Here is a 15,042-nt window from a genome sequence, read left to right as displayed (position 1 = left end):
AAAAATCTCGAACAAACAAATTCTCAGTGAGTATAGCTCTTATCGGTCCTGAGAAAAGTAGTTAGTCAAGTCTTCGCGATGTCTTTTGACTTTTTTCTTTCAACACTCTTCTTGATCTCTATTTGACGGTTCCGTGCCGTTCAAATCTTCCTTCAAATGTAGGACCGAAATATAACAATCTTCCTTCACCTCTTGAGTTAGATTAGCCTTTCCTTCTATAAACCCAAAGTCCTTATCGAATGAATAAACACTCTTTGAGTGCTCTTAACTCTTCTCACTCTGAAGGTCTTCTATATATTTTACTTTTCTAATTTAATATATAAACAAAAAAACAGTCAAAATGCTACAAATCGAGCCACACTTTGATATACTAGTAATCAACGGGGTTATATGGGAAAACGATAGTTATTGGCGCATTCGGGGGGTATTGAAACCCCTGAGAATCTGTGGAGTCTTGGAGGGACGGTGGGAGTGGATATGCAGCATGAGCCGCAACCCCTTGCTGTGCGGCTGGTTATCTACTCTTTATCTTTTATCCTACGGTTGCACAGTGCAAAAGTAATAGCGGGTGTAAATGCACGTGACTTATTTCGATGTCAAGAGCCCATTATATTCTCTATATATTGAAGAAATACAAATATGACTGATAATTGAGATTGGGATTAAAATTAGAATTAACTTTTCAATGTTCAACATATGAGTATATATATGACTATATGATTTTCGTCTATACTTTTGGTGGACATTCATACTTAGACACGGCAGTTAGAGATTTCAAAGACCATGATGTCTTCTGCACCACGTTTCTTCAAAGCATCCATAATGTCACCTTTGCTCTTTCTTTCTATCATTGCAGATACAGCAACCCAGCCTTCATCGTTAATTTGAGAGATGGTTGGGGCTCTTCTGCCTGGAGTAATCTTGAGTAGTTCGGAAAGCTTGCTTTCTGGGGCGTTGTAACTACAACTGACGTATTTTTGAGCTGTCATGACACCTTCGATTCTGGATTTTATAGTCTTGAGTAGTTCTACATCACCCTTTGGGTTCTTTGATTCTATCAAGTGGGCACTGGTTTCTAGAACGGTTGCAATGTCGGTCAACCCGGCAGCACGCATTGTTTCACCGGACTCGACCAAATCTACAATTGCATCAGCAATACCTAGCGCACATGAGGCCTCGACGGAACCACCAACATATCTGACTCTTGTCGTCATTTCTGACTCAGGAACGCCTTCTAGGTCGGCAAAGTATTTCTTTGTCAACTTCACAAAGCTTGACACAATAGTCTTACCAATCAATTGCTTAGGATCGGTATATTGGCCAGTCACAGGAACTTGTACCTGAAGCTTACAAGAGCCGAATTGAAGATCGATTGGTAAATTCACATCTACCTCACTCTCTCTAACTTGGTCCACACCAGTAATACCTAAGTCACACTTACCTTCACCAACAAACATTGGAATATCGGCTGCTGGAAGGAAGATTAGAGCCACAGGCATATTCGTAGAGATGGCAATGTCCAATCTCGCAGACCTGTGGAACTTGATATCAGATCCTTTCAAAATAGACACACTCTTCTCATATAAACGGCCTTTCTTTGGAATTGCAAATAGAAGCTTATCACTTAGATGGTTAACTAAATCCATCTTGGCTCTTTATAGTATGATAATTGAAACGTTTGAATCCCCCAAAAAAATTTAAAGCAGAAGAATTCTCTATATGCCTCGTTTCGAAGACTCGTGCTAATATTATTGTTAGTTCCGTACTACTCAATATCTTTATGTGCCTGGATATTCTTTCTAGTCCTACCATTTATAAATGGTTGATGCTTTAAAAAAGCTTAAGTGAGTCAACTTTTCAACTGAATCTTTTTTTTTTTTTTTTTTTTTTTTTTTTTTTTTTGACAACCGGAAAAATCAAATTACCTAGACGATGAGAGAGAGAGATGCGCACATTGTTGAGATATTTCGGAGATATGCGGTTCGAACAGAAATAGTGTATCCGCCATTTTTCTCGTTTAACGGGCTCTGAGCTCTTCGGAATAGTGCATAAATTCCTTTCGCTATTTCAGGAACTTGCGTGCCGCCAATCCCAGCTTTTAGGGACTTTCTTTCGTACCCTGAGGTTACCGTGCTACTACGTCTTTTTCTGATTCAATGTTACCCACGTGACGTGCGCGCATTTTGTCCTTTCATTATAAAAGCGGTGAAAAATTAACACTGTCAGCGCAGACGCAAAATATGAAAATGTGCTACAGTATTAAATAATAAAGGTTTGAATGCCGAACGACAGAATAGTTGGGTGCAGAGTAACGCACACCTACGTCTGTATAGACTTACTCTTACCGATACGTTAATAAAGTATAGTTAATCAGGTGGAGCTATCTGAGTATTCTAGTGGCCTAGCCATTATTTTTTTCTTTCCCGTTTTGAGATGAAGTTCGCAGAGCATCTTCAGGAGTCTCAGGTTCCTGAGTGGAGCGATAAGTACATCAACTATAAGCTAGGCAAGAAGAAGATCAAGCAGTTTCAGAAAATTAGAAGGATGCAAGATGTTGGGTCCATGGATAACGTTATGGTGAGGGAGTTTATTCATGATTGGGTTATTCGTGATCAATTGAAGAATTGCGATGAGTTTTATGAATGGCAGCTCTCCAAGTATCAGCAAAAATATCTAAAGCTCCAGAGACAGATCCACATGTATGTGTTAGAGACCGAGAAACGTGGCAGACTGGAGGATGCGAATCGTGTAACTAGTGAAGTGAGCTTGTCACAGCTATCTGAGTCTTATGGATCCATATTTCCGGGTTTCAGCCCTGTTTATTTGAGGTACACCCTTAAACAGAAAATCTGGCACGATTTGAAGCAGTGGTTAATCGTAAACGACCTATACCCTTCTATGCCTGTTGCCTGGAAGGAGAAGGCACCATTGCTATCGAAGAGGACTAGAAGACATGGTTCTAGAGGACAAGAGACATTCCAATCTCAGCCGTTCCAACTTCCATTGTCTCAGATCAGACGGCAATTGTCAGAAGCCATTTTGGATTTCTACCTTTACCTTCAGTTGCTCAAAAACTACAGAGACTTAAACGTCAATGGATTCAGGAAAATCGTGAAGAAGTTCGATAAGGTGCTCCACCAGCACCAGTTAAGGGGATTCATGGAATATGCCAAAAGGAACTCTACGATGTTCAGTCATTATGACGAATATTTGAAGTTGATTAAGGATAACATTGAACATGCAGACGTTGTTAATGCGAATACTTTCCTTGGTGAGGGCAACAACAAGGAGGATTTGAAGAAAGACCCATTAACCTTTTTCGAACAACAATCAATAAATTGGTATACTATGACATTAACTTCTTCATCAAAGGACAAAAAGCTCAACTTGGAACAAATTAAAAGTTTATCTCTACAGTACTCTTTTAACGAACAAACTGTGCATAGGATCAATGCCTCTATGTCTCAGATGTTTTTAGGCAGTACATTATTGGGAGTGTCTCTTACCTTAGTTATATTGATGGTTGTTATTTTGGCTCGTCATTCAACTGACAGAATGAAAACAAATATATTACCAATATGGTCCAGTTTTCATTATGTAACTTTCATGGGCTTATTGTTTGTTATAGACTGCTTTGTGTGGTATAAAGTTAAGATTAACTACAGATTTATCATGTTTGGTGAAATACATTCCAGAAATGGACCAGTCTTGTTTAATAACGATTTTGCAATGACACATATCCCGCTTCAATTCTTTCTGGCAACCACCTTCCTCTGTATTTGTTCATTGTTGGCCTTTTGTAGTTTAGTTATGGAGAAGCTAGAGCCCTGGGTTTTAGTATGGTTATTGACTGGTTTCATTTTGCTCTTTTGGAAATTCAAAGCAGTTCAAATATGGCCTTATTGGGACGCAACATGGCAGGCGAGAAAGTACCTTATTAAAACATTCATCCGATTAATATTCTCTGGATTCTTCCCTGTTCACTTTGGTGACTTCTTTTTGGGTGATATTGTTTGTTCTTTAACATATTCAATGTCACAATTTGCAACTTTAGGCTGCATAAGTTTCGCTAGTTCAAATGAGGATAAGTGTCGGTACGAAAACTTATTATGGATTGGTATATTATCGTGTTTGCCCAGCTATTGGAGATTTGTTCAATGTTTGAGAAGATACTTCGATAGTTATGATTGGTTTCCTCACTTATTAAATGCCCTAAAGTACGCTTTCAGTGTCATTTTCAATGCATCCTTATATTGGTATAAAAGTTGGCCTCAGGATCCAAAATTTAGAAATCTTCTCATAATTTTTGGATGTCTCAATTCTTCATTAACAAGCATGTGGGATTTAATTATGGATTGGTCTTTACTGCAGAAAAAATCTAAGCACTTCTTATTGAGGGATGACTTATACTTGGCTGGAAAGAAAAACTGGAAAACAGGAGAATACGATAAATTTAGAACGTTGATTTATTATTACTTTATGTTATTTGATGTGATTGTTAGATTTGAATGGGTGTTCTATATGGTGAAAAATAACACGGATTATGTTCGTCATCCTCTAGTGTCGTTAGCATTAGCGACAATGGAGATTATCAGACGTTTTAACTGGGTCATTTTACGTGTTGAGAATGAACATGTTGCCAATGTCCATCTATTCAAGGTTACAGACGATAACTGGCAGTTACCTTTCCCAGTTACAGAAGAAGGTGGTGAAATTGCTCGTGAAGATGAGTACAGCGCTGCCGCCGAAAACATGGACAATATTGCATTATTGACTGCCATGAGATCAAATCCAGAGTCGGAAACACTCCCCCAACCACGCGCACACTCAGTTTCACGTGCCGAAAGAAGAGCATCTGTGTTTGAAATTATCCCATGGGCCCATGCAACAGACTTCCAAAGACCTCTCGAGGCCCCCATTGACGAATCTGCAGCAGCTTCTGATAGTGAAACAGATTCTGAAAGTTTAGTATAGATTATATAGCTTTATGTCGTTTTAATCTTGCGTTTCTGTTCTTATAGTCAGTAGTGTCAATTATGCCTACACGTTTGATACATCTAGTCTTTTTTTTGCTGTGGGGTTTTACTGTTTGGAATTTAAAGTTACTTTCAACATTATAAAAATGAAAGCACAAAATATGTAGGACTGTAATAAGGCAAAACCACACTCTTTTATCCCATCATTGGCATCTTATTTCAACCACAAGCACTTAGTGCATGTAAGAGTAGGACTGTTTCCTATATAACATAAGAATATAACATGAAACTAAACTAAGTATATGCTACCCACTGAGATATATAAACAATATTAAATAGTAAAGTTACTAAACCGACACCTGCTTTACCGAAGTTGGTCACGAATGACATGAGACTCAGGCCCTGGGGTTTAGATGAAAGTCTGAGAATCAATTGGCTTAAAGAGCACACGCTTCCCAGAAAATCGATGCATGTTGATTGGATAGGGAAATCTGCCATGTTTTTCCTCTCAAAATTATGCTTCACCTGAGGAAGATGTTTCGTGAGCGACATCAGAATCTTCACCATTGATAATTTGTTACAGTAGGATAGCAACAATGCATTCGTCATGTTTCCACTCAAGGTTTGCCTCAAGAAAACAACTGTCATCAAGAAAACAAGAAACATCACAATTTTGAATATCCTGGAGTAAATGTAATGCATCCTAGTATGCGTGATTATAGTTGTGGGGAAGCGCCATATGCTGGTTCCCACTAGAAACTGAGACAGAAGCATAAAGCACATAAATGTTCCGTGTCCACAGTACACTAAATCTGGCACAGCAATTTCCGGAGCTGTTACCTTCTCATCTCCATCATTGATCCAAAGCAATTTTTGAAGAAGCATAGATACCATTAAGCAAACATATCCTACGGTGTTCAGCACCACATAATCGAACGAAACCGCATTGGCATTCCCATTTTTCCAATTCTTGTAAAGGACTGGATATACCGAGATTGACCAACAACCAACGTATACTATTCCCAAAAGCCTTTCCATGACTACTGAAGCATATTATACTATGAGAATCCCTACTGCATTGGAGAGGACGATGCTCAACCCCAAGTCAAAAGATCAACTTGCCGAACAACGCTCAATGAGGACAGAAACTCTCTGCTCCATTGTTGTGGATATATGAGTATGCTGTGTAATACGTAATGCAAGATCTCGAAGCCTCTGGGAATCGAAAGAAACAAAAACTAAAAACACATCAAATCACGTGACACAACTGGGTGTCTGTCTGGAGCTCGTAGTCTAGCCACTCCAGGCAGATCCTGGGCTCAAAACGGAACTAGGAAATAGAAGAGAGATGTATATTTTTTTTTTATTTTTTTTTTATTTTTTTTTATTTTTGGTTTTTCCTTCTTTACTCCGTATGACTATTTTCTGATTTTTGTTTACCCCCTCCATCTTTCCATTCGTCCCCCGGATTCTGCAATTTGACCGCACAAACGGCGGCTATGCCAATGGTAAAGTGCGAAAAAGTTGCCTACGGTTTGGCGCATTATAATTTTTCAGCGACGTAATAGAACACATAGTGCTATAAATTCGCATCTACGTATTATTTCGCACAATATTGCTCGCCCAATGGGACACATCACACTAAAAACCAGCGGGAGGTATGCTAATTATGGTCTGAAATTTCTCCGGACACTCACTATCTTTATTTTATTTTATTTCATTATTTTTGTTTTTCGTTACTCATCTTGTGCTACTGCTATTTCCTAGGCAATGAAGTAGTAATTGATTGGGCCTTACTTACTGCCTGCTTTTTTTTCAGTTCATATATAACATGGAATACTAAGAGAGAGAATGGTAACATGATGGTCTGTTCCTGGGTCGTACTTACCATGAAGTAGTGTGTACTGATGGGTTTTTGGTAATTCAGCTGTTGGGAAATATATACGACACTTCAAATACCCAAAACCAGCGAATTGGTGCATTCATAATGGGTGTTAAGTTTCCAAGTTCCCTTTTGAATAAGATATGGCATTATTCGGAGGTGCCGCAAACCGCTGTTTCCTTGAGGCAGATGTGCCAATTTGGGTCACATCCCACGCCTGGGTTGATGTTTAAGGCATCTTGCTTTCTGCTAAACGAATTGCCTGTACGATTAGCGCACAGAATCAAGGAGTTGGAATCGCTTCCAAGAGAATTGAACAAGGTGGAAGAGGTTATCACTGTTAGAGATTGGTACACGCAGTCTTTCCAGGAGCTCTACGAGTTCTGCCATGATGAGTCTCAAAACCACGGTGCTATCTACCAGTCTCTTTTCTACGGATCGAAGACTGCTAATGTGGATAGTCTTGCCAAGATGCTATTTACACAGGAGGAAATGGAGACTATGAAACAAGCTCAAAACGCCAAGAATAGTCTCTATTGCAAGCACAAAAAATTTGTAGATGACGGGATTGTGATGAAGATTCCTGGGCCCCAGTCGCATACTTCTAGCCAACCGATAAACACTAATGGACTCGTACCTTTGCCTCAAAAATACTTTTCGCCGTTACCAGCTTCTACGGTAAAAGAATGGAGCAAGTCGCAGGATTTCTACCAGTTTTGGCCCGCTGATCTTTTGCTCTTCAACAGAAGCTTTTATAATGTACTTCAAAGAATCAAAGAACGTCACGATGCTACCGTGATAACGTTGGCAAAAGGTGTGTTGAAGTGGAAGAAAACCCACCAACAAAACGTCGTAGACGATTCGATCCAGTCTTTCTTAGATAGATTTTATCTCTCGAGAATCGGAATAAGAATGCTCATCGGCCAGCACTTGGCTCTATTGGAATCTGCTAGACAACCAGCACAGGAGCCCATGGATGAAGATGACGAAAATTGGGTTGGTATCATATGCACTAAAACAAACATTACTCAATTGGCAAAATCCGCTATAGACAACGCCCGTCATATCTGTGCAGATCATTACGGTTTGTACGAAGCTCCTAAAGTTCAACTTTTAACCTTCCCATTGGACTATCGTCCTTCAACGGAGGGAACTACAAGTTGCACGAACGAAGCACCCGATATCGAATTCATGTACGTCCCAGGACATTTGATTCACATGTTGTTCGAAACCTTAAAAAACTCCCTAAGAGCCACTGTAGAGAAAGTCATTGCTAAAAACAAATCCAAGGATAGATACGATTTGACTTTCCCTGATATTAAAGTTATTATAACGGAAGGTACTGAAGACTTGACGGTAAAAATCTCCGATGAAGGTGGTGGTATTGCAAGGTCCAACATGCCTTTGGTGTGGACATATCTTTACACTACCATGCCTGAAGATGAACAAATTGGTCTCATGTCTGAAGAATTGAGTCAAAATTTCAGGATACCAATGGCTGGTTACGGCTACGGACTAGCTCTCAGCAGATTATATGCCCGTTACTTCGGTGGGGATCTAAAGTTAATGTCCATGGAAGGATTTGGGACCGATGTTTATTTACATTTAAACAGACTAAGCACCAGTAGCGAACCTCTCCAGTGAGAGTGCACTGAACAAAATAGAAAAAAAGATACGAAAAGTGGATGCACAAGACATTCTTCAGAGGTGACATATTTCACCGGAAAACTCATTAATAAAAGGTTTATACGTATCTATTTAATTATACATGCATGTCATAGTTTGACGTGGCTCTCTCGAATAGATATTGACCATCTTGTAAAGAGTACTCGTAATCCTCATCTACCCTAGTTCTTTGCGTCGTGGAAGTGGTCAAAGGCCTGTCATCAGTACTTATTGACCCGAAAAGTTGATAGTAATACTCTTCACCCAATACCTTTGACAAGAGCTTGTCTTTCAAGTCAAAGTATTGAGAGAGAGGTACGATAAGCACAAAGAATATAGGCAAATACTCATTCAAGAATTTTGCTAAAGGAACTCTTTCCAATTGGTGGTATAATACTTTATCAAAGCCTGATTTGTGCTCAACATCTGTAGCTCTGGGGACCAATGTCATGTAGTTAAAACATAGTGGGAATAGCAAACGACTTGAGTATAACGAGAAATATAATGCGTTTTTTGGACTGCTGTTTCCGTTTCTCACAAGATGGAAGTTATGGATTTTAACATGGAGCAATGAGTACAACGAACATATGGTGTTATGCAATAATATTGACATCTCTAGCAAGAAATTCCAAAAAGTCTTACCCATAAAGATCCATGCGTGTCCGAATTTTACTGGTGTAACTTGTAAAAGGAATACCAATATAGACAAAAGCATTAAAATAAAACCAGATATTTTTGCTGATAAGTTTAAAGGAATGGAAATGGCTTTGCTTTGAGACCTTACCAATGTATGAATAATTTCATCAGCGTTTGCTTGGTGATACGTGTAGTTATAATATTCCTTTGAAAAAGTGTTGTAATAGTTATTTAATTTCGACAGTTCTATAGTATGAACATGCGAGTTAGTGCTTAGCTTTGGTATTGTTAGCTGAAGCTCATTGCATTTTCTTTGAACCTCCATCTGACATTCTTGAACGGCTTGCTGTAAGTCGAGATCCGCTTGGTTTTCAACGTTTAGAGATATAATCTTTTCCGCAACTTCGAGTAACCCAAGTTTAGCCTCATTTAGATCTTCATTATTTTGACTCAACTTAACAAACATCTTCTTTTCATTCTGTTCCTGTAACAATAGTGATTTTGGTAATTTGACAAGCCCATTTGACAAAAGAATTAGCGTGTAACTCAAAGAATACAAATGAGACATAGCAATAATTAATGGTTTAATGTCTTTAATACCATGTCTTGTAGCCATGAAAAGATAGAGAAGACCTAGCAGTAAAGCAATTGCACAGAACACATAGAACTTCAAATTCATGTATATCGCAGTTTGAACCCTTTTCATAATATATGTCCAAGAATCCGATGAGTCTCTTGGATAAAGATACTTCAAGTCGACGTATGAAATTAATACTGGAAGTATAAACCAGCATATAACAAACTGTGACCAGTATAAGAAGTTCCATAAGAAGTGGAAATTAGGCGACGTGGTAGGTGTAGATAAAATATCGCCTTGCGTTTGCATTTGTATGTCTGTTCGCGTATAAATCGCGCTTGCTGTTCCGTTGGGAGCCAGAGGGGTATCCTTGCCGACACTCTGGGCAGCATAAAACACATCTAAAGGTAATAGGTAGGTTATGGAAAGCAACAAAAACATGTTAACGAACAGAATGAATAACGTCATCGGATATCCATTTTTGTATAACTTAAAAGATAACACTCGGTTAACGAAGAAAAACGCGGCCACAGTCATTATTACGACTGAGGCCAGGAATATGAGCCACAGACCCTTCATCTTGTAGAACTTGAATACTCCTATAGGTCCTCTGATAACGCTGTTCCTTATTCCTCACTACTGTGCTTTGTTTATGCTTGGTAAATCCTTAATTTCATGTTTTGTTGAGATATCAACACTTATATATAATAATAATAAAACACGCATTGCAGGTACCAAATAAGGCAGAGACATTCTTCTTTCAAAGAGGGAACGAAGTGAAATAATAAAAGAGAAAGCAATCCGCGAATCAGCAACCAATCCAATCTGTGTACGATGTCTATGAGTCTCAATCTAGCTGAAATGGTCCCCAATGCTATTGGAATGATAGCCTTTGACAATGACGGTCAAATTATCGAGGCTGTAGGAATTGGCAAAGAAAGAAAAGAAGATGTGCTACAATTGCAACAAGTTGAACTTGATGACGAAGGATTTGGGTTATTGGAATATGACAACATCCAAGTTTTAATATATAAGAAAGAAGAGAAGACTGTTGCTGTATATACGCATTCCGGAAAATAGCGAGAAAGAAATCCGGACTTTTATTTATTATTGCTATATACTATAATGAGTGATTTGTGACATACCTACGTCCGGTTATAACGATTAAATAAAACCACCACCACCTCCTTGACGATTGATTCTTCCGTATGGATCATCGTACTTGACTCCTGGTATCCCAGAGGATGGGTTTGCATCAGGATTAACTCCGGGTGGGTAATTAGACAATGGGTTGGGAGAAGGGCCTGGGCCTCTAAAAGGATCGAATATCATGCCGCCTTGGCCAGGTTGGGGACGAGAGTTGGGATGTCTTTGTGAAGGATCGAAGTCCTGTGGAAACTTCATGCCATTAGGATATAGGTCGTTGTCACCATAGCCACCGAGGGGCATACCCAAACCAGGTACACCAAATTCTCCGGAAACTGGAATACCTGCTGCTCTCTGCACCTCATACTCATCTTCAAAGCCTGGAATATGTGCGTTTGATGGATTTGGTGTTCTTATTGGCACTTGGGGGGATCTCAAAGGTTGTTGTTCGCGATTTCTCAAAGATTCAACCCTCTCTTTAAAAGATCCCTTATTCTCCGCTGGCGTCTCTTGTAGTCTGCTAGTAGACCCTGATGGTAGTTTAAATTTGGATCTAAATACCTCGCGTACCTCATCCGTATACAGCTTGTTAATTTCATCATCCGTTATTGGGAACGTAGGCGCACTGTCGTTTCTAAACAAGGATAAGTATGGGAAAATTCCTTGCGTTAAACTCTCATCATTAGAACAAACATTGACCATACACTTCTCTGCATTGTTCATCTCCAGAGATATGATCTCCAGATTTTCCACGTCCTTTTTAAACACTCTTTTCGCAACTTCTTGTTGAACAGGGGTCACAACACTGGTGTTGATAGTAGATGTGTCATTCCATTTACATTCAGATGCTTTATTCACTATCCCTAATTCCTCAAGGTATTGCAACACAAGTCTTGCGACTAACGATGTCTTATTCTTAATAGCAGATGTCTTATTCTTAATAGCAGATGTATTATTCATCTTCGCGCAGATTTTCTTGGTTGGGTCTTGTAGTATTATTTCATGACTTTTGTTAGTATACAGCATATTAAGGTATTGTTAATCTCATCTCTAAACTTTCTTTTATACTAAAAACCTTATTTTATTTATATGAGAAGGAAAAGCAAAATCTAAGAGATACAAGGATGTGAAAAGGCGCAAGCTTTACGCAATTACGAGGACGCACATAGTAGACTGTATGGTACATTAAAAGGCTGTATGTATTGCTACTTAAGTTATCCAGAGCTTCATTTTTTGGGCGTGTTTTCCCTTTATTTATCGTATTTTTTTTACTGTAATTGTAGGGGGCGGTGGCGGAAAGGACGTTTTAATAATCACGTCGTCTATTTCAATTCTGTGATTTCTCCATCACGGGCCACTAGTCCCATGACATTCAAGAACAAGTTCAAATCCTGATAGTACTTGTTTCTTTGGTACACTAGTTTTGGATCTTGTTGAGCGGTGTTTTTCAATTCTTCAGCCTTCGAGATAACATCGAAGATTTCATCTCTGACTTCATCGATTAGAATACGTTGATGGTTTAATTTACCACTTAGGGCGAGAGAAGCAAAGAATTGCCAAATGTAAGACTGATCATATTGTGTAGTTTCTTGTTCATAGACCGAAATGACATGTTGCATGTACTCTTGTGTAGGGAAGACAGCAGACAACTTGGTCTCCAAGGCAGTGAATAGTCTGTCATATACTTCACTCCAGGTTGATACCTCCATAGAGGATAACAGTTTGCCTCTACTAACATCTTGTTTCATTAGAGCTGCACGAGAGATCAACACAGTGATCAAGTTCAAACCGATTCTGGATGTGGTAATAAAAGAAACATTGTTATTTTGGATAACATTTATTAGTAGACCCATGACTTCCAAGAATTCAGCGGAACTGGACAAGAAAGATACGATGATCTTTAGGAAGATAGACTGGAAGAGTTCAACCTTCTTTAATTGTTCCTTAGTTGGTAGCGGAGTAGTCTTATATGATGAGACAACAATAACATTCAGATGAGATAGTTCTTTGAAGAAACAGTTGAAGAGTTTAATCTTTTCCTCTCTCGACAAGAAGTTCATGATACGTGGCATGATCTTCACACCTTTATCGAATGACAAAATGGAAATGAATGGAGAAACGTCGTAACCATGTTCTTCGATATGTAGGGCTTCCCATAGTTTTGTACTGTCTGGTTGTTGACCAGATCTTAATTGCGCTTCCAATTCGAGAACTTCTTCATAAACGGCTTCGATCAAAGTTAATATAAACTTACGACCACCAGAACGAGTCAAAACTGAACGTTGGTCTACGGAGGAGCTTAGCGCATATGATGATCTTCTTCTCTTCGAATTAATATCGACGCCTTGCAAAGATTCAGTTACTTCGTCTAGAGCTGATCCTGGTTGAGAGTTTGGAGCAGGAGAGTCTTCTTTATGAGTTGGGATTTGCAATTGCTTTCTTGGAGCCTTGGAGTTTCTAGTAGCAGATATTTTACCCAAGACACCTTCCTTAGCATTATCCAACCCATCCTTACTCTTTTGTGGTCTTTCCTTAGCAACGGTAACAGCTTTTTCAACTTGAGATTGCATTCTTTGCAAAGCAACATCAGTTCTCTTATAACGGCCACCTAATCTATGACCAGAGTGTTCCAAATAGGCCTTAGCGATAGAATCTTTGTTAGACTCTGAAGCTGTAACACCCTTTTGAATGATTTTGTAAACTTGGAAGTAAAAGTCTTCATTATATGGGTCATCAGTGACGATTTGAGATAATTGGTAACGAGTAATGAAGTCTTTATCTCTTGGGGTCATAACACCTGAGTGTCTTAGAATCTTATCAACCTTTGCTTGTCTTATTTGTAAACGTCTCAACTCCTCGTTAGACAATTGGTCTTGAGGACCGAATCTTCTTGGACCACGACGGTATTCCCTTGGTGTATGTGGTGGAGTTGGGACTTGTTCACTCTCAGTTTGGACAGGTGGAGAATTAACACGTTGGTACTCTTGATTGCCACGGTTGGATTGCAAGATAGCCTGGTTATCTGCCGGAGAAGATTGCATAGGCATTTGCTGGTGGACAATTGGTTGAGCTTGTTGATTTGGAGGAGGGACCTGATGCTGAGGCTGATGTTGCATAGGAGGCATAGCCATATGTGGAGGTTGCTGCATATGTGGCGGGATATTAGCCTGATTTTGATTGTACATCATGGAAGGCATTTGTTGGAACTGTTCCTGAGGGTTAACTGGGTTAACAGGAGGGTTAGAGAACTGAGGGTTACCGAACTGGTTAGGCATGACAGGAGGTGGCATATTTTGACCAGGGAATTGTTGGTACTGGCCCTGAGGATAACCCTGGGGAATGAAACCGTAGTTTGGCCCCTGTGGTCCTTGTGGACCTTGAGGATTCTGAGGACCTTGAGGTGGCTGCATACCATAAAAACCGGGTTGAGGTGGCATGCCCATTTGCTGTTGTCTTTCCAAGGCTTGCATCGTCAAACCTTCCATACCAGGAGCAGGTACACCTTGCATATGTGGCTGCTGTGGCTGCTGCAATTGCTGTGGTTGAGGTACTTGCTGTGGCACTTGCTGTTGCTGTTGCTGCTGCTGTTGTTGTTGTTGTTGCGGATTGTTACTGGAACTGTTACCCCAGAGTGACTCCATAGGTTGCATATCAACAGACTGATCAAACCCTGGCTTACTGTTTTGAGCCCTATTCATCTTCGCATTGGCAATTGACGCATATGAAACAGGCGCTGGTGCTTCAGATCTAGCACTGCCGGTCCCAGCATCCAATTCGCCCTTACCATACCCAAAATCAAAATCAGTACCCAAGTCAGCCGCATTACCAAATGTCTCGTCATTGAGCATATCTTCTGGCTCCTCATAGTCACCCAAACCTTGATAAGTCTCCTCGAAGTCAAGCGATTCTTCTTCGCCCTGCTTTCTCCTTTCACGAGGAGGCTTTCGCCCGCTAGAGTCGAACCCGAAAAATGACATATCCTTTTTGGATTCAGGAAACTAAAATATTACAGCTGGTTAAATCAAATACCCACTAGCAATTTGACTTTGAGCAAATGATATTTTAAAGCTCTAATTCTATTTGCCCCTTCCTATATAAACAGAACTTTCCTTTCGTCTATGCTATTTGACAAATGTGTGTATATACTGAATATGTATTCA

At 39.6% G+C, this 15,042-nt stretch overlaps 7 protein-coding genes across 7 annotated transcripts; 3 read left to right on the top strand and 4 right to left on the bottom strand.

Moving 5' to 3' along the window:
* Window positions 1–752: 752 nt before the first annotated feature.
* HIS1 (ATP phosphoribosyltransferase) lies at window positions 753–1,646 on the bottom strand (the record flags this gene model as incomplete). Its single annotated transcript, XM_022819637.1, has 1 exon — window positions 753–1,646. One exon carries the CDS (start codon window positions 1,644–1,646, stop codon window positions 753–755), a length of 894 nt encoding a protein of 297 aa, XP_022676183.1.
* Window positions 1,647–2,433: 787 nt separating this feature from the next.
* Window positions 2,434–4,974, top strand: SYG1 (Syg1p; the record flags this gene model as incomplete). Its single annotated transcript, XM_022819636.1, has 1 exon — window positions 2,434–4,974. The coding sequence occupies one exon, from the start codon at window positions 2,434–2,436 to the stop codon at window positions 4,972–4,974; it is 2,541 nt and encodes an 846-aa protein (XP_022676182.1).
* Window positions 4,975–5,270: 296 nt separating this feature from the next.
* Window positions 5,271–6,014, bottom strand: ERS1 (cystinosin-like protein ERS1; the record flags this gene model as incomplete). Its single annotated transcript, XM_022819635.1, has 1 exon — window positions 5,271–6,014. The coding sequence occupies one exon, from the start codon at window positions 6,012–6,014 to the stop codon at window positions 5,271–5,273; it is 744 nt and encodes a 247-aa protein (XP_022676181.1).
* A 949-nt stretch (window positions 6,015–6,963) lies between these two features.
* KLMA_40335 (PDK/BCKDK family protein kinase) lies at window positions 6,964–8,502 on the top strand (the record flags this gene model as incomplete). The annotated part of the gene is made up of 1 exon (XM_022819634.1): window positions 6,964–8,502. One exon carries the CDS (start codon window positions 6,964–6,966, stop codon window positions 8,500–8,502), a length of 1,539 nt encoding a protein of 512 aa, XP_022676180.1.
* A 118-nt stretch (window positions 8,503–8,620) lies between these two features.
* KLMA_40334 (uncharacterized protein) lies at window positions 8,621–10,315 on the bottom strand (the record flags this gene model as incomplete). The annotated part of the gene is made up of 1 exon (XM_022819633.1): window positions 8,621–10,315. One exon carries the CDS (start codon window positions 10,313–10,315, stop codon window positions 8,621–8,623), a length of 1,695 nt encoding a protein of 564 aa, XP_022676179.1.
* Window positions 10,316–10,570: 255 nt separating this feature from the next.
* EGO2 (Ego2p) lies at window positions 10,571–10,816 on the top strand (the record flags this gene model as incomplete). The annotated part of the gene is made up of 1 exon (XM_022819632.1): window positions 10,571–10,816. The coding sequence occupies one exon, from the start codon at window positions 10,571–10,573 to the stop codon at window positions 10,814–10,816; it is 246 nt and encodes an 81-aa protein (XP_022676178.1).
* Window positions 10,817–12,204: 1,388 nt separating this feature from the next.
* Window positions 12,205–14,859, bottom strand: PAT1 (deadenylation-dependent mRNA-decapping factor PAT1; the record flags this gene model as incomplete). The annotated part of the gene is made up of 1 exon (XM_022819631.1): window positions 12,205–14,859. One exon carries the CDS (start codon window positions 14,857–14,859, stop codon window positions 12,205–12,207), a length of 2,655 nt encoding a protein of 884 aa, XP_022676177.1.
* Window positions 14,860–15,042: the final 183 nt, after the last annotated feature.

Source organism: Kluyveromyces marxianus, chromosome 4 (assembly GCF_001417885.1).
Source record: "Kluyveromyces marxianus DMKU3-1042 DNA, complete genome, chromosome 4".
NCBI classification, from domain to species: domain Eukaryota; kingdom Fungi; phylum Ascomycota; class Saccharomycetes; order Saccharomycetales; family Saccharomycetaceae; genus Kluyveromyces; species Kluyveromyces marxianus.
The sequence above is the reverse complement of the archived record's forward strand: the minus strand, read 5'-3'. Positions and strand labels throughout refer to the sequence as shown.